Here is a 19,346-nt window from a genome sequence, read left to right as displayed (position 1 = left end):
TTACCTCATTCACAGCTCAACGTTTCCTCAGTTACCTCATTCACAGCTCAACGTTACATCAGTTACCTCATTCACAGCTCAACGTTACCTCATTCACAGCTCAATGTTACCTCAGTTACCTCATTCACAGCTCAATGTTACCTCAGTTACCTCATTCACAGCTCAACGTTACCTCAGTTACCTCATTCACAGCTCAACGTTACCTCAGTTACCTCATTCACAGCTCAACGTTACCTCATTCACAGCTCAACGTTACCTCAGTTACCTCATTCACAGCTCAACGTTACCTCAGTTACCTCATTCACAGCTCAACATTACCTCAGTTACCTCATTCACAGCATAATGTTACCTCAGTTACCTCATTCACAGCTCAACGTTTCCTCAGTTACCTCATTCACAGCTCAACGTTACCTCAGTTACCTCATTCACAGCGCAACATTACCTCAGTTACCTCATTCACAGCTCAACGTTACCTCAGTTACCTCATTCACAGCTCAACGTTACCTCATTCACAGCTCAATGTTACCTCAGTTACCTCATTCACAGCGCAACATTACCTCAGTTACCTCATTCACAGCTCAACGTTACCTCAGTTATCTCATTCACAGCGCAACATTACCTCAGTTACCTCATTCACAGCTCAATGTTACCTCAGTTACCTCATTCATAGCTCAACGTTTCCTCAGTTATCTCATTCACAGCGCAATGTTATCTCAGTTACCTCATTCACAGCTCAACATTACCTCAGTTACCTCATTCACAGCTCAACGTTACCTCAGTTACCTCATTCACAGCGCAACATTACCTCAGTTACCTCATTCACAGCTCAACGTTACCTCAGTTACCTCATTCACAGCATAATGTTACCTCAGTTACCTCATTCACAGCTCAACGTTTCCTCAGTTACCTCATTCACAGCTCAACGTTTCCTCAGTTATCTCATTCACAGCGCAACGTTACCTCAGTTACCTCATTCACAGCGCAACGTTTCCTCAGTTACCTCATTCACAGCGCAACGTTTCCTCAGTTACCTCATTCACAGCGCAACGTTTCCTCAGTTACCTCATTCACAGCTCAACGTTTCCTCAGTTACCTCATTCACAGCGCAACGTTTCCTCAGTTACCTCATTCACAGCGCAACGTTTCCTCAGTTACCTCATTCACAGCTCAATGTTACATCAGTTACCTCATTCACAGCGCAACGTTACCTCAGTTACCTCATTCACAGCGCAACGTTTCCTCAGTTACCTCATTCACAGCGCAACGTTTCCTCAGTTACCTCATTCACAACTCAACGTTACCTCAGTTACCTCATTCACAGCTCAATGTTACATCAGTTACCTCAGCCACAGCTCAACGTTTCCTCAGTTATCTCATTCACAGCGCAACATTACCTCAGTTACCTCATTCACAGCTCAATGTTACATCAGTTACCTCATTCACAGCTCAACGTTTCCTCAGTTACCTCATTCACAGCGCAATGTTACCTCAGTTACCTCATTCACAGCTCAATGTTACATCAGTTACCTCATTCACAGCTCAACGTTTCCTCAGTTACCTCATTCACAGCGTAATGTTACCTCAGTAAAATAAGGCACAGTTCAATTTTACCTCAGTTACCTCATTCACAGCTCAATGTTACCTCAGTTACCTCATTCACAGCTCAACGTTTCCTCAGTTACCTCATTCACAGCGCAATGTTACCTCAGTTACCTCATTCACAGTGCAACGTTTCCTCAGTTACCTCATTCACAGCGCAACGTTTCCTCAGTTATCTCATTCACAGTGCAACATTACCTCAGTTACCTCATTCACAGCTCAATGTTACATCAGTTACCTCATTCACAGCGCAATGTTACCTCAGTTACCTCATTCACAACTCAACGTTTCCTCAGTTACCTCATTCACAACTCAACGTTACCTCAGTTACCTCATTCACAGCTCAATGTTACATCAGTTACCTCAGCCACAGCTCAACGTTTCCTCAGTTACCTCATTCACAGCTCAATGTTACATCAGTTATCTCATTCACAGCGCAACATTACCTCAGTTACCTCATTCACAGCTCAATGTTACATCAGTTACCTCATTTACAGCGCAACGTTACATCAGTTACCTCATTCACAGCTCAATGTTACATCAGTTACCTCATTCACAGCGCAACGTTTCCTCAGTTACCTCATTCACAGCTCAATGTTACCTCAGTTACCTCATTCACAGCTCAATGTTACCTCAGCCACAGCGCAACGTTTCCTCAGTTACCTCAGCCACAGCTCAATGTTACCTCAGCCACAGCTCAATGTTACCTCAGCCACAGCTCAACGTTACCTCAGTTACCTCAGCCACAGCTCAACGTTACCTCAGTTACCTCAGCCACAGCGCAACGTTTCCTCAGTTACCTCATTCACAGCTCAACGTTTCCTCAGTTACCTCATTCACAGCTCAACGTTTCCTCAGTTACCTCATTCACAGCTCAACGTTACCTCAGTTTCCTCATTCACAGTGCAACATTTCCTCAGTTACCTCATTCACAGCTCAACGTTTCCTCAGTTACCTCATTCACAGTGCAACATTTCCTCAGTTACCTCATTCACAGCTCAACGTTTCCTCAGTTACCTCATTCACAGCGCAATGTTACCTCAGTTACCTCAGTCACAGAGCAACGTTTCCTCAGTTACCTCATTCACAGCGCAACATTTCCTCAGTTACCTCAGCCACAGTGCAACATTTCCTCAGTTACCTCATTCACAGCGCAACATTTCCTCAGTTACCTCAGCCACAGTGCAACATTTCCTCAGTTACCTCATTCACAGCTCAACGTTTTCTCAGTTACCTCATTCACAGCTCAACGTTTTCTCAGTTACCTCATTCACAGCTCAACATTACCTCAATCAGCTCATTAACAGCGCAACGTTACCTCAGTTACCTCATTCACAGCTCAACGTTTCCTCAGTTACCTCATTCACAGCGCAACGTTACATCAGTTACCTCATTCACAGCGCAACGTTACATCAGTTACCTCATTCACAGCGCAACGTTACCTCAGTTACCTCATTCACAGCTCAATGTTACATCAGTTACCTCATTCACAGCGCAACGTTACCTCAGTTACCTCATTCACAGCGCAACGTTTCCTCAGTTACCTCATTCACAGCTCAATGTTACATCAGTTACCTCAATCACAGCGCAATGTTACCTCAGTTACCTCATTCACAGCGCAACGTTACATCAGTTACCTCATTCACAGCTCAATGTTACATCAGTTACCTCATTCACAGCGCAACGTTACCTCAGTTACCTCATTCACAGCTCAATGTTACATCAGTTACCTTAGCCACAGTGCAACGTTTCCTCAGTTACCTCATTCACATCGCAACATTACCTCAGTTACCTCATTCACAGCTCAATGTTACCTCAGTTACCTCATTCATAGCTCAACGTTTCCTCAGTTACCTCATTCACAGCGCAACGTTACATCAGTTACCTCATTCACAGCGCAACGTTACCTCAGTTACCTCATTCACAGCTCAACGTTACATCAGTTACCTCATTCACAGCGCAACGTTACCTCAGTTACCTCATTCACAGCGCAACGTTTCCTCAGTTATCTCATTCACAGCGCAACATTACCTCAGTTACCTCATTCACAGCTCAATGTTACATCAGTTACCTCAATCACAGCGCAATGTTACCTCAGTTACCTCATTCACAGCGCAACGTTACATCAGTTACCTCATTCACAGCTCAATGTTACATCAGTTACCTCATTCACAGCGCAACGTTACCTCAGTTACCTCATTCACAGCTCAATGTTACATCAGTTACCTTAGCCACAGTGCAACGTTTCCTCAGTTATCTCATTCACATCGCAACATTACCTCAGTTACCTCATTCACAGCTCAATGTTACCTCAGTTACCTCATTCACAGCTCAACGTTTCCTCAGTTACCTCATTCACATCGCAACATTACCTCAGTTACCTCATTCACAGCTCAACGTTACCTCAGTTACCTCATTCACAGCTCAATGTTTCCTCAGTTACCTCATTCACAGCTCAATGTTTCCTCAGTTACCTCATTCACAGCTCAACGTTACCTCAGTTACCTCATTCACAGTGCAGCGTTTCCTCAGTTACCTCATTCACAGCTCAACATTTCCTCAGTTACCTCATTCACAGCTCAACGTTTCCTCAGTTACCTCAGTCACAGAGCAACGTTACCTCAGTTACCTCATTCACAGCTCAATGTTACCTCAGTTACCTCATTCACAGCTCAACGTTACCTCAGTTTCCTCATTCACAGCTCAACGTTTCCTCAGTTACCTCATTCACAGCGCAACATTACCTCAGTTACCTCATTCACAGCTCAACGTTACCTCAGTTTCCTCATTCACAGCTCAACGTTTCCTCAGTTACCTCATTCACAACTCAACGTTTCCTCAGTTACCTCAGCCACAGTGCAACATTTCCTCAATCACCTCATTCACAGCGCAACGTTACCTCAGTTACCTCATTCACAGCTCAACGTTACCTCATTCACAGCGTAATGTTACCTCAGTAAAATAAGGCACAGTTCAATTTTACCTCAGTTACCTCATTCACAGCTCAATGTTATCTCGGTTACCTCATTCACAGCTCAACGTTACCTCAGTTACCTCATTCACAGCTCAATGTTACCTCAGTTACCTCATTCACAGTGCAACGTTTTCTCAGTTACCTCATTCACAGCTCAACGTTACCTCAGTTACCTCATTCACAGCTCAACATTACCTCAATCACCTCATTCACAGCGCAACGTTACCTCATTCACAGCGTAATGTTACCTCAGTAAAATAAGGCACAGTTCAATTTTACCTCAGTTACCTCATTCACAGCTCAATGTTATCTCAGTTACCTCATTCACAGCACAACATTTCCTCAGTTTCCTCAGCCACAGCGCAACGTTTTCTCAGTTACCTCAGCCACAGCGCAACGTTTCCTCAGTTACCTCATTCACAGCGCAACGTTTCCTCAGTTACCTCAGCCACAGTGCAACATTACCTCAGTTACCTCATTCACAGCTCAACGTTACCTCAGTTACCTCATTAACAGCGCAATGTTACCTCAGTTACCTCAGCCACAGCTCAGCGTTTCCTCAGTTACCTCATTCACAGTGCAACGCTTTCTCAGTTACCTCAGCCACAGCGCAACGTTTCCTCAGTTACCTCAGCCACAGCGCAACATTTCCTCAGTTACCTCAGCCACAGCGCAACATTTCCTCAGTTACCTCAGCCACAGAGCAAAGTTACCTCAGTTACCTCAGCAACATTTCAACGTTACCTCAGCTACAGTGCAGCACTACCTCAGTTACCTCAGCCTCACCTCAACCACCTCATTCACACCGCAACATTACCTCGGTTACCTCAGCCTCAGCTCAACGTTATCTCAGGTACCTCAGCTACCTCAGTTCATCTGAACCATGGCATCCTATTGCCTCAGTGACCTCAATTTTAGCTGCCTCAAGTCATGCAGATGTACTGGCAGGTGAGAGTGAGGCAGGCCAGGACATGAGATTGAGAAATGAGCGACGTCAGATGAATAAACCCAGATCCGACTCCACTTCCCACACACACGCGCACGACAAAACACACGGCTTATTCACGGCTGCCAGAAGAGATGACGCTTGCACTGAATTATAATTATGTTCTGCATCATAAACTCGGCAAAGAGAGAACTCACTTGAGGAAAATGAGGTTTTAAGAAAAGCGAGACTTGGCCACTTCCTTATTCAAGCCAAGAGACAACAAGCAACTCAGAGGCAAAAATAAATGCCATGTGACCATATCACGCTTGTAGACATCATCAAGACATGGACTTAGAAACTAGCTACTTTTTAAAAAATAGCTAAATTCAGATGGATTCTGTTTTTACTGCCTGTCCATAGCTGAGCTAGATTCTCATCAAGCTGCTTTTCAGAAAGAAACAAAAAACAGAAAAAAGGGAAGCGAGATAGGAAAAGAAACCTCATAGAGAAGCGTGTGATCATCAGTACTACAACGACTACACGGTCAAAAGCTCAAATACAGAACTATTACCTGTTATAACAGATATTTAATAAAAGAATGCACAACAACGTGTCATAGAACAACGTGTTCCCACGTAAAACTCTTATTACGTCTGTAACATAATACTGTTACACAACATTATATCTATGCAGCTAGAACGTTATTCAACCTGTAAGCTAACATTACATGTTATAAAACATTATATGTTACGAAGTTTAAAGCTAACCTTATAATCTAATGTCGCACAACGTATAAGCTTCGTAACTTCGTAAAGCTGATGCATCATAAACAAGTAGAAGTGAAATGACACACCAAATTCACCTGATAAATTAATCTGAATTCAACTTTGTTACGCTTTTGTCTCTCGATACGATATATTTTCAATACAACAAAAACAGATTACGTTTTCAGTTGATTAAAACGAGTACGATATTTGAAATTTAACGACGGCGCTCACGTGATCCATTCCGACTCATAGCAGCGTACGCTGAAACGTTACACGGAGAACAGTTACGCACAGAGCTACGCATCAGAGCTATGCCTCAGAGCTACGCCTCAGAGCTACGCCTCAGAGTTACGCATCAGAGCTACGAATCAGAGCTACGCCTCAGAGCTACGCCTCAGAGTTACGCATCAGAGCTACGCATCAGAGCTACGCATCAGAGCTACGCCTCAGAGTTACGCATCAGAGCTACGCATCAGAGCTACGCATCAGAGTTACGCATCAGAGTTACGCATCAGAGTTACGCCTCAGAGCTACGCCTCAGAGTTACGCATCAGAGCTACGCATCAGAGCTACGCCTCAGAGCTACGCATCAGAGCTACGCCTCAGAGCTACGCATCAGAGCTACGCCTCAGAGCTACGCCTCAGAGCTACGCCTCAGAGCTACGCATCAGAGTTACGCATCAGAGTTACGCATCAGAGCTACGAATCAGAGCTACGCCTCAGAGTTACGCCTCAGAGCTACGCCTCAGAGCTACGCCTCAGAGCTACGCATCAGAGCTACGCATCAGAGCTACGCCTCAGAGTTACGCCTCAGAGTTACGCCTCAGAGCTACGCCTCAGAGCTACGCCTCAGAGCTACGCATCAGAGCTACGCATCAGAGCTACGCCTCAGAGTTACGCATCAGAGTTACGCATCAGAGCTACGCCTCAGAGCTACGCCTCAGAGCTACGCCTCAGAGCTACGCCTCAGAGTTACGCATCAGAGCTACGAATCAGAGCTACGCCTCAGAGTTACGCATCAGAGCTACGCCTCAGAGCTACGCCTCAGAGCTACGCCTCAGAGCTACGCCTCAGAGCTACGCATCTCTCTGTAGCCCTAGGTGCATTTTTGAACCCTGCGTTCTATAGTAGCGAATGTATCTAATACCGAATAAACTTCACAATCGCTGCGGTGATTTCTTTGATTTCTGCCTGAATAAGAGTTTGCGCTCTGTGTGTGAGTGTGTGTGTTGTATTAGACATGTTTGCGCTACTAGCACTTGTGTACACATATCGTACGCGTATCATACGCATATTCGACAGATTAGACACGCTAACATTTCGGTCCTCGTATAAGTATAATTAAGGTGTATGATACGTAAAGTGCAGGATTATACTGCGATATTTCTTCAGATAACGACTGTAATGTCCTTTTTAAAAATAAGTTTAAATACTGCGATAGCTATAATGCTGCATTCCTAAAGTCTCTGTGAAACATTACAACTGCGCATTTGACAGCATGTTCAGTATAGCTGAGTGTGACTTCTGTTAAAAAAAATTTTTAAATACTAATATCAAAAATGATCATTTTAAAAATCAGTAATCGTAATCATGTTATAATTTAATCAAAGTTTTGATTAAAAACAATTAATTAAAGTAATAAATTGTTTAAAAAATACCGTGCACACGATATTCAACACCACATCACGCTTTTTTTTTGCCCTCTAGCAAGTGCTTTGACTTTTGTAATTTTTGCTGTAATTTTCTCGATTAGCTTTAAGTCATCTGTTTATACGTTTATAACACATGAGATTAAAAGACACTAAAGTAACTGATACAAGAAGTGAAATCATGCACTTTGACAGCTACCTGAAAACAAAAACGGTTTCTATACCACACAGGAGAGAGAAATAATGCTGCAGTTAAACAACGCAAATCGACTTAAGGTTATAAGTCTACATAAAGCCTTTACAAAGGTATGATGCAGCTATAATGGTATAAATCTATTATAAAACCCCAAAAATGCTCATGATGCAAAGCTACAGCAATCGATAAATACAAATATACAAATCGATAAATAAATACAAACTGTTATAAAGATTAGTCAACCTCATAACGCAGCTATAACTGTATACAAACTGTTATAAAGCTTAGTCAACCTCATAACGCAGCTATAACTGTATACAAACTGTTATAAAGCTTAGTCAACCTCATAACGCAGCTATAACTGTATACAAACTGTTATAAAGCTTAGTCAACCTCATAACGCAGCTATAACTGTATACAAACTGTTATAAAGCTTAGTCAACCTCATAACGCAGCTATAACTGTATACAAACTGTTATAAAGCTTAGTCAACCTCATAACGCAGCTATAACTGTATACAAACTGTTATAAAGCTTAGTCAACCTCATAACGCAGCTATAACTGTACACAAACTGTTATAAAGCTTAGTCAACATCATAATGTAGCTATAACATAAAACTCTTATAAAGTTATCTAAGCTGTATAATGCAACATTAGCTGTATACAAACTGTCATAAAGGTTAGATAACCTTATAATGCCAGTATAATTAACAATCGTTGTAACCACTTAATCACTAATGGAACTGTTATAAAGCTAGATAACTGCATAATTTAGCTATAATGTTATTCAAACTGTTATAAAGCATCGTATAATGTACATAAAGTTACTAAGCTACTTTTATAAGCTAGCTATAAGAAATGGATAGGCCTTATAACCTTACAAAGTAGATGCAGTGACTGTAAAGTGATATAAACAATGTTCATTTGATAAAAATATAATAGCAACATTAATATGTTAGAGCTATTAAGCTTAATAACAATTTTAAGTAGATTAAGGATTATTAAAACGTTACGGGAAAACATTGTAGCTTCAGACTAATTAAATGCTATGAAGTTGTAAAGTACATTTATAAAGCTTCAGTAGCTTAAGGCTTATTAAATGCCTATGCAGCTACAGAGAAACTCTTATAAAGCTTATCTGGTGTTATAAAGCAGGTTAAGGTTTATTAAAATGTGAAGAATCTGCAAAGAGCAGTTATGAAGCTTAGGTAGCTCTATAGTAATAGGCTTAGTAAAGGTCTATGAAGCTGCAAGGAAACTGTTAAAGAAGCATGAGGCTTATTAAAATGCTATGAAGCTGCAAAGACCAGTTATAAAGCTTAGGTATCTGCATAAAGTAGTGTATTGCTTATTAAATACTTATGAAGCTACAGAATAACAGGTAGAAAGCAGATTAAGGATTATTAATATAATATGTAGCTGCAAAGAGCAGTTATGAAGGTTCAGTAGCTGCATAAAGTAGCTTAAGGCTTATTAAATGTTTATGAAGCCATGGGCAAATGGTTATAAAGTAGCTTAAGGCTTATTAACATGCTATGAAGCCAGTTACAAATCTATGGTAGCTGCATAAAGAAGCATAAAGCTTATTAAATGCTTATGAAGCTACAGTGAATCTGTTATAAAGCAGCTTAAGGTTTATTAAAATGCTATGAAGCTGTAAAGAGCAGTCGTTGCTTAGGTGGCTGTATAAAGTAACTTAAAGGTGTTTAAATGTCTATGAAGCTACAGAGAAACTGATTAAAGGTAGCTTAGGGTTTACAGAGTCACTTTGAAGCTGTAAAGAACAGTTATAAAGCTTAGGTAGCTGTTTAATGTATATTAAGGCTTACTGAGAAACTGTTACAAAGTGGATTAAGGGTTTTTAAAATGCTCTGAAGCTGTAAGGAACAGTTATGAAGCTTAGGTAGCTGTATAATGTATCTTAAGGCCTATTAAATGCTATAAAACTGCAGGGTAACGGTTATAAAGCAGCTTAAGACTTATTAAAACGTTATGAAGCTGTAAATAGATATAAAGCTTTGCTAGCTGTATAAGTTTAACCAGCTGGATAAAGTAGCTTATGAGCTTATGTATATAAACCTACAGTGACGCCTTTATAAAGGAGCTTAAGGCTTATTAAAATGCTATGAAGCTGTAAAGAGCAATTATAAAGCCTGGGTAACTGTATACATTAGGTTAAGGCTTATTAAGATGCTATGAGGCTGTAAAGGGCAGTTATAAAGCTTGTGTAGCTGCATTAAGCCTGGGTAACTGTATACAGAAGCTTAAGGATTATTCAAACCCTATAAAGTCATAAAGCTTGGATCACTGCATAAAGGAGCTTACGTCATATTAAGACGCTAGGAAGCTGTAAAATGCAGTTATAATGCTTGTGTAGCAGTGTATAGTAGCTTAAGGCTTATTAAAACCCTGTGAAGCTGTAAAGAGCAGCTATAAAGCTTAGCTACCAGTATACAGTTGGTTGAGGGTTATTAAGATGCTATGAAGCTGTAAAACACAGTTATAAAGCTTGTGCTTTTTATAAAGGAGCTTAAGGCTTATTAAAGGGCTATGAAGTTGTAAAGAGTAGTTATAAAGTTTGGGTAACTGTATAAAGTAGGTTAAGGATTATTCAAACCCTACGAAACTGTAAAGCTTAAGGCTAATTAAAGGGTTATGAAGCTGTAAAGAGCAGTTATAAAGCTTGTGTATCTGTATGCAGTAGGTTAAGGCTAATTAAGACTCTATGAATCTGTAAAGAGCAGTTATAAAGCTTAGCTATCAGTATAAAGTAGGTTAAGGCTTATTAAAGGGTTATGAATCTGTAAAGAGCAGTTATAATGCTTGTGTAGCTGTATAAAGGAGCTTAAGGCTAATTAAAGGGTTGTGAAGCTGTAAAGAGCATTTATAAAGCTTGTGCAGCTGTATAAATGAGCTTAAGGTTAATTAAAGTGCTATGAAATTGTAAAGAGCAGTTATAACGCTTGTGTAGCTGTATAAAGAAGCTTAAGGCTAATTAAAGGGTTATGAAGCTGTAAAGAGCAGTTATAACTCTTGTGTAGCTGTATAAAGGAGCTTAAGGCTAATTAAAGGGTTATGAAGCTGTAAAGAGCAGTTATAAAGCTTGTGCAGCTGTATAAAGGAGCTTAAGGCTAATTAAAGGGTTATGAAGCTGTAAAGAGCAGTTACAATGCTTGTGTAGCTGTATAAAGGAGCTTAAGGCTAATTAAAGGGTCATGAAGTTGTAAAGAGCAGTTATAAAGCTTAGCTATCAGTATAAAGTAGGTTAAGGCTTATTAAAGGGTTATGAAGTTGTAAAGAGCAGTTATAAAGCTTGTGTAGCTCTATAAAGGAGCTTAAGGCTAATTAAAAGGTTATGAAGCTGTAAAGAGCAGTTATAACGCTTGTGTAGCTGTATAAAGGAGCTTAAGGCTTATTAAAGGGTTATGAAGCTGTAAAGAGCAGTTATAACGCTTGTGTAGCTCTATAAAGGAGCTTAAGGCTAATTAAAGGGCTATGAAGTTGTAAAGAGCAGTTATAACTCTTGTGTAGCTGTATAAAGGAGCTTAAGGCTTATTAAAGGGTTATGAAGCTGTAAAGAGCAGTTATAACGCTTGTGTAGCTGTATAAAGGAGCTTAAGGCTAATTAAAGGGCTGAAAGTCAGCGCTAACTCACCAGCAGGCAGTCGGTGTTGATCTCTGACTTGGGATCCTTCAGCATGCAGTCGATTTTCTCAAAACGAGCCGATAAACTCTCCCCAGCAGACATTTTTTAATCTCTTGATATTAAAGTTCAATCCCACGATAAATTAAAATATATATAGTTGGTGTTTTAATCCTTGCGACTAGCCAGCTAATGAGTTTAGCCTGCTAGCTCCCAGCTAGCTCACTTCCTTTTGAGTGCGAGTTTGATCAGAGGAGCGGATTCTTCTGCCTTTTCAGCTTTTCAGTCTCGTCACTGCGCGGAAAGGAGCCAAACACGACAGAAATCCGCATCTTTACACAACAAGAAGAGTCTAAAAATGAAAGTTAGGTCGTTTTTATCCTGATTAGTCCATGGCAAGTTGGAAAAGAAAACAAAAAACTTCCAGTAACTGATTGTTGCTGCTGCTGCTGCTCCTGCTGCTGCTGGCTTAAATTAGCGCCCAAATACACACATATATATATTTATATATACTTTTCTTTTTAAAAATGACATATAGAGTCAGATAGGTGATTGAGAAGTTAATAAAAATAGTATGGAAAGTTATAAAGTTGTGATGATCCCAGGCCTGAATCCATATCACTCTGACAGCTGCAAAGAAGCGGCGGAAAAAAAAAACAGAAAAAAAAAACTTCGCCTTCAGAATTTCAAACACTTTAAAAAAAAATATCCCGTTTTCATTTAAAAAAAAAAAAAAGTCTCCACTGCGGATAAATCTCAAGTTTCAGACGTCACTAAGAAGTAGATTTAATCCAGTGAGGTGCAGTAACATCGATAAATCAGACTTTGATCGACGTTGTTTGTTTCAAAAATAATAAATTCTCCCAGTGCCTGAGCAACATGTCCGCCTTCCTGTTCAAACTGCTGCTGAGGCTCGCGCCGACCGCGCATGCGCAGCACGGTTGGCCGATGAGAACACGTTGATGCGTACTGCGCATGCGTCGATCAGAACGCGTTGATGCGTACTGCGCATGCGCCGATGAGAACATGCTGGTGCGTACTGCGCATGCGTTAAAGGGTGTAACTATTTACCTATGTTATAATACCGGACATATGAATGTAAACGCCAAACATACAAGTTGAAATATTTTTTTAATGGGATGAACTACTACTAATACTACTACTACTAATAATAATAATAATACTTTTAAACAATTATTATTTTTTTAATCTATTTGTTATTTTAAATACTACCCTTTTGGATTTTTTTGTATGTATATGTTACACAATAAATATTGTATAGCCCTTCTCTCTCTCTCTCTCTCTCTCTCTCTCTGTCTGTCTGTCTCTCTCTCTCTCTCTCTCTCTCTCTCTCTCTCTCTCTCTGCCTGTCTCTCTCTCTCTCTCTCTCTCTCTCTCTCTCGCGCTCTCTGTCTTTCTCTCTTTCTCTCTCTCTCTCTCTCTCTCTCTCTGTCTGTCTGTCTGTCTCTCTCACTCTCTCTCTCTCACTCTGTCTCTCTGTCTCTCACTCTCAATTCAATTCAAGGGTGAGTGGGTGAGCGGGTGATGGTGGGCGGGGTCAGGGTGGGTGAGCGGGTGGTGGGCGGGGTTAGGGCGGTAGGTGGGGTTAGGGTGGGTAAGAGGGTGGTGGTAGGCGGGGTTAGGGTGGGTGAGCGGGTGGTGGTAGGCGGGGTTAGGGTGGGTGAGCGGGTGGTGGTAGGCGGGGTTAGGGTGAGTGAGCGGGTGGTAGGCGGGGTTAAGGTGGGTGAACGGGTGGTGGTAGGCGGGGTTATGGTGGGTGAGCGGGTGGGGGTTAGGGCGGTAGGTGGGGTTAGGGTGGGTGAGAGGGTGGTGGTAGGCGGGGTTAGGGTGGGTGAGCGGGCGGTGGGCGGGGTTAGGGTGGGTGAGCGGGCGGTGGGCGGGGTTAAGGTGGGTGAACGGGTGGTGGTAGGCGGGGTTATGGTGGGTGAGCGGGTGGGGGTTAGGGCGGTAGGTGGGGTTAGGGTGGGTGAGAGGGTGGTGGTAGGCGGGGTTAGGGTGGGTGAGCGGGCGGTGGGCGGGGTTAGGGTGGGTGAGCGGGTGGTGGTAGGCGGGGTTAGGGTGGGTGAGCGGGTGGTGGGGATGGAGGGGGTTATTGATATGGAGCTCTTAGCGCTGGTTGTCCCTCAGGCTGTGACAGGATGCTACGAGTCTTGCGGCGATGTTTGCGCTAATGGCTCTGTCGCCGAGAGTAAAGGGGAGTTTCTGAATCGGGGAGCACGTGCTGAACTCAGGGAATACAGTATTTATTTTACAGTAGTAGTGCTTTCTGGTGATGTCGTATTTGGGGCATTCGGTGAGGAAGTGCAGCTCTGTCTCCATCACTCCCAGGCTGCATTGGGAGCACAGCCTCTCCTCACGGGGCAGCCACGCCCGTCTGCGGCGGCCCGTCTCTACGGCCAGCCCGCGCTCGCTGAGTCTGTACATCGTCACAGTCTTTCTTAATCTCTTATCCGTCACCGTGGTCAGGTATTCCGCCACGGCGTACTCTCCATTTAGTGCCGAATAACATTCCAGTTTGTGTTGATTATTAACGGTGTTTGTCCAGTAAGTAATGTACTTTTCTCTCTCTGTGTTTGTGATGTGATTGGGCCGAATGGTGGTGAGTGTGAGGTCCTGAGTCTCCGTGACCTCCACAGGTAAGAGGTGAAAGGTGAGAGGTCAGTGAGTCTCAGGACCAGCTGGCAGAGGGAACTCCTCGCTACGCTCAGCTCCTGGTGTTTCAGGGCTTTATAGTGGTATGTCTCGGGGTCACTCGCTTTTAAATGCTTCCAAAATGTGATGGCTCTTTTTTGGATGTTTAAAAGGAGAGGGTATCGGCCTAATTCTGCCCTGCAGCCATTATTTGGCGTTTTTCTTTGGACGTTTAGTATACTTTTGCAAAATTCTGTATGCAGGGTTTCAATTGGATGTTTTTCCCAATTTATAAAGTCATATTTTATAGGAGGACCCCACACTTCACTGCCATATAATGCAATAGGTTCGATGACCGAATTGAAAATTTTGAGCCAGATTTGAATCGGAATATCAATTTTAATGGATTTCTTAATGGCGTAGAAAGCCCTTTTAGCTTTCTCTTTGAGTTCATTCACAGCCAAAGAAAAGTTACCTGTTGAACTGATTTTTAGGCCGAGGTAAGTGTATGTTTTTGTGGTTTCTATGCGTCTGTCTGATACTGAAAAGGTGTGTGTAAGTCCCTGAGATGTGGATCTTTTGTGGAAAATCATCACTTTGGTCTTTTGATGGTTTACTGTCAGGGCCCAGGACTGACAGTAACTCTCCAGCACTGCCAGGCTCCTCTGCAGCCCCTCTTGAGTGGGCGACAGGAGAACCAAGTCGTCTGCGTAGAGGAGGCACTTTATTTCTGCATCGTATAGAGTGAGACCTTGAATGGGAGACTGTTCTATCATTTTAGCCAATTGGTTGATGTAAATGTTGAATAGGGTGGGGCTTAAACTGCAGCCCTGTCTCACTCCACGCTGCTGGGAGAAGAAGTCTGTTCTTTTATTTTCAATTTTAACAGCACATTGACTGGCTGTGTACATTGATTTGATCACATCATAACATTTTCCCCCTACACCGCTCTCTAAAAGTTTTAAGAATAATCCTTCATGCCAGATTGAGTCGAATGCTTTCTTAAAGTCTACGAAACAAGCAAAAATTTTACTTTTGTTTTGATGTACATATTTCTCTCTCTCTCTCTCTGCCTGTCTCTCTCTCTCTCTGCCTGTCTCTCTCTCTTTCTGCTTGTCTGTCTGTCTGTCTGTCTGTCTCTCTCTCTCTGTCTGTCTCTCTCTCTCTCTTACTCTCTCTCTCTCTCTGCCTGTCTGTCTGTCTCTCTCTCTCTTTCTCTCACTCTCTCTCTGCCTGTCTCTCTCTCTCTCTGCTTGTCTGTCTGTCTGTCTGTCTGTCTCTCTCTCTGTCTGTCTCTCTCTGTCTGTCTGTCTCTCTCTCTCTCTTACTCTCTCTCTCTGTATCTCTTTCTCTCTCTCACTGTCTCTCACTGTCTCTCTGTATCTCTCTCTCTCTGTCTGTCTCTCTCTCTCTCACTCTCTCTCTCTCTCTCTCTCTCACTGTCTCTCTCTCTCTCTCTCTCTCTCTCTCTCACTGTCTCTCACTGTCTCTCTGTCTCTCTCTCTGTCTGTCTCTCTCTCTCTCTCTCTGTCTGTCTGTCTCTCTCTCTCTCTCACTGTCTCTCTCTCTCCCTCTCTCTCTCACTGTCTCTCACTGTCTCTCTGTCTCTCTCTCTCTCTCTCTGTCTGTCTGTCTCTCTCTCTCTCTCTCACTGTCTCTCTGTCTCTCTCTCTCTCTCTCTCACTGTCTCTCTGTCTCTCTCTCTCTCTGTCTCTCTCTCTGTCTGTCCAATTGTAATGAAACGCAAATTTATAAATTAAAATTGACTCATTGATCATATTTTCCGTGTAAAATAATCTGCTCTGGAAAACTTGTCTGAAACTTCAAAACAGAGCAAAAACCTTTCGCATATTTGCTTTTCATATTTGCTAAACACTGTTAAACCTTTAAAAATCATTAATCTACGCTTTAAACCATTAAATAATATTAACAAGTTTTAATACTTTTGTATTTTAACTTTACGTTTGTTACACTAACAAAAAGCGTTTTTATATTAATTTAACTATCAGTATTTACATTAACTCTGTTCCTTCCTGTTCCCTCCTCATTACCGCCCTCTAGCGGCGCCCTCGTGTGCTGCAAATTAAACCGGAAGTGGGCGTGGTTTGCGACGGACCGTTGGTGTGTAGTGCGCATGCGCTGAGGTTGCACGACGCCACATGCACACGTCACTGAGCGGATGAAATATTGATGAATTTTTCAACACTTTCATTTGATGAATTTTACAGTTAAATGCTCAGATTACGATCCAGATCATATTAAATATTTATTTCAAATAGTTTTAAAATATAAATTTGTTCCCAAATTGTCCAGATAAACCATGATTTCCGTTTTATATTTAAGGATTCAAGCACAAAGTGTTTTTGTAAGGATTATTATTATTATTATTATTATTATTATTTCTGCCCCAAAACTGATACAGACCAAGCTGTAAGTCCTAGAGATCTGAAACTTTGAGGGATGGTAGTACGCCACCAAAATTTACAAAAATTGATCAAAAATTTACAAAAAAAGGTCATATACTTTGAACCGTTTGTCGCAGAAAAACGATTTTATTTCCTCCATGAAAAATTCTCCGCCATATTGGAATTTTTGCGAAACCTACTTTTGCGAACTAGTCCTAGTCCGTTCGTCCGATTGGAACAAAACGTGTTCAGATTCTCTGGAGTTTCATCATCAATAATTATCAAAAAAATATTGAACTTTTGATTTAACCTCGCGACGGCACGTCAAAACGTTTGAAATGGGCGTGGCCACTTTTACTTAAATGGCTATAGCTCTTGAACAGATTGAGATATTTTCACCAAAATTGACAAATTTATGAATACGCCCAATCTGAAGACACGTGTAAAAAATTACTGATCGCGACCAGCTGGTGGCGCTATAACAGGAAAAAACATGAAATCGGCTCTAACTACGGAACCATTGGTTCAATTGACATGAAAATTTGCATGCAGCGTCTTTGTCAAAAGTCCATTCAACATTTACGAGGACAGTTACATATTTCAAAAAACATGTCTGCCATCGATCAATTAATTTTCAGCAGCTATTAGACAAGGTTAAAAAAGGCCGATTGGAGCGAAACTTGGTGGACTTGCTTGACTCTTGGCCCCAGAGGTCTGTGAGAAATTTGAAACTAATCGGTCACTGGGGGGCGCTATCAAACTTTTTATGCACATAAATGGTTTTTATATCACAAGTAACTCCTACTGTTTGATGGAGCTCCTCATTCTGAACAACTTTGCTCTAGAAACATCGGAGTCAGTCAAATCGTTCATTAAATATATGCAATTTATTAAAAAACATGCTTTTGCCAACAAGTCCTAGGTTTTTCGATCAGCCAAAATAAAACCAGAGCAGGACAATTGTTTGGACTCCTTAGATCAATAATTATCAAAAAAAAAAAGTTTCGATTTTAATTAGTCTCTGTGAGGGCAGGCAAAAACGTTTGAAAAGGGCGTGGCCATGTTTACTGAAATGGCTATATGTCTTTAAAAGAATTAAATATTTTCGCCAAACTTGGCACACCTACATATGGGTTCAATCTGAGGTCTCAATCACAAAATGGTGGAGCTTGGCCATATGGTGATGTTATTACAGGACAAAACATGAAATTGGCGCTAAATATGGGACCATTGGTCCAACTGACCTGACATCCTGCACATCCTGTCTTTGTCCAAGGTCCCATCAGTGTCTACGAGGACAGATGTGAATACTGCAAGAAATGGCCGCCATCAGCCAGTCAATGTTCAGCAGCTATATGACAAGGTCAAGGAAGACTGATGACAACAAAACTTGGTGGGTCTGTTTGACTCCCTGCCCCAGAAGTCTGAAAAAAAAAATTGGCTACTAGGAGATGCTATCATGTTGTACATGTGTAAATTATTGTATATTATGTGCACAATATATTCATATCATATGCTAGATCTCCTTTTTCTGAACAACTTTGCCTCTTGAACTACTGGTGTCAATCAAATTGTTGATTAAATATTTGAGATTATTAAAAAAAAAACACTTTTGTGAACTACTTCTAGGTTTTTTTTACTCAATCACAACAAAAGCAGTGTAGTACAATTCTCTGGACTCTCTAGGCATAACTGCAAAAAATATGTTAAACTTTTTTTTTTTTAGAGAGTCATCACAGGGTTATTTACAAAACTGAGTGTGTTTAGTGCAGTCCTAAAGGAAAACTCAGCGCTGCAGGAAATTAAGTAAGCACATGCAGTGTATGATTCTTAAGAAACATACAAACTTTCATGGAGATCGGACAATAGATGGTGCTACAACAGTTTAAATGGTTAAAGATGCTATTTCTCTGATTTAGGTGCTTATAGGCTTGCACAATATTATGTAATATCTTTTTACGCATGTCCTTAAAGGCTCTAAAGCGCTTGAACCCGGATAATTACTGCTTACAGCTATATTCTATATTTAATTTTTTTTATCTGTCTGTCTGTCTACCCTTCTGTCTTTCTGTCTGTCTATCCTTCTCTCTGTTTGTCTACCCTTCTTTCTACCTGTCTGTCTGTCTGTCTACCCTTCTTTCTACTCTTCTTTCTGTCTGTCTGTCTACCCTTCTTTCTACCGTTCTGTCTGTCTGTCTACCCTTCTTTCTACCTGTCTGTCTGTCTGTCTACCCTTCTGTCTGTCTGTCTATCTACCCTTCTGTCTACCCTTCTGTCTGTCTGTCTGTCTGTCTACCCTTCTGTCTGTCTGTCTACCCTTCTTTCTACCCTTCTGTCTGTCTATCTACCCTTCTTTCTACTCTTCTTTCTGTCTGTCTGTCTACCCTTCTTTCTACCGTTCTGTCTGTCTGTCTACCCTTCTTTCTACCCTTCTGTCTGTCTACCCTTCTGTTTGTCTGTCTATCTACCCTTCTGTCTACCCTTCTGTCTGTCTGTCTACCCTTCTGTCTACCCTTCTGTCTGTCTGTCTGTC

At 41.6% G+C, this 19,346-nt stretch overlaps 1 protein-coding gene across 3 annotated transcripts in view; it reads right to left on the bottom strand.

The window, feature by feature from the left end:
• Positions 1-12,682, bottom strand: part of rock1 (Rho-associated, coiled-coil containing protein kinase 1) — a 58,134-nt gene extending 45,452 nt beyond the window's left edge. For 2 of the 3 annotated variants that reach the window (XM_053233760.1, XM_053233759.1), the window contains exon 1: positions 11,769-12,681. In XM_053233760.1, coding sequence (XP_053089735.1) covers positions 11,769-11,861 — 93 coding nt within the window. In that variant the 5' untranslated portion in view covers positions 11,862-12,681. Of the gene's footprint in view, positions 1-11,768 lie in introns of all 3 variants that reach the window. The other variant, XR_008301699.1, reaches the window with a different exon arrangement.
• Between the last annotated feature and the right edge of the window lie 6,664 nt (positions 12,683-19,346).

The sequence above is a fragment of the Pangasianodon hypophthalmus genome, chromosome 4, assembly GCF_027358585.1.
Source record: "Pangasianodon hypophthalmus isolate fPanHyp1 chromosome 4, fPanHyp1.pri, whole genome shotgun sequence".
In the NCBI taxonomy this organism is placed as follows: domain Eukaryota; kingdom Metazoa; phylum Chordata; class Actinopteri; order Siluriformes; family Pangasiidae; genus Pangasianodon; species Pangasianodon hypophthalmus.
The sequence above is the reverse complement of the archived record's forward strand: the minus strand, read 5'-3'. Positions and strand labels throughout refer to the sequence as shown.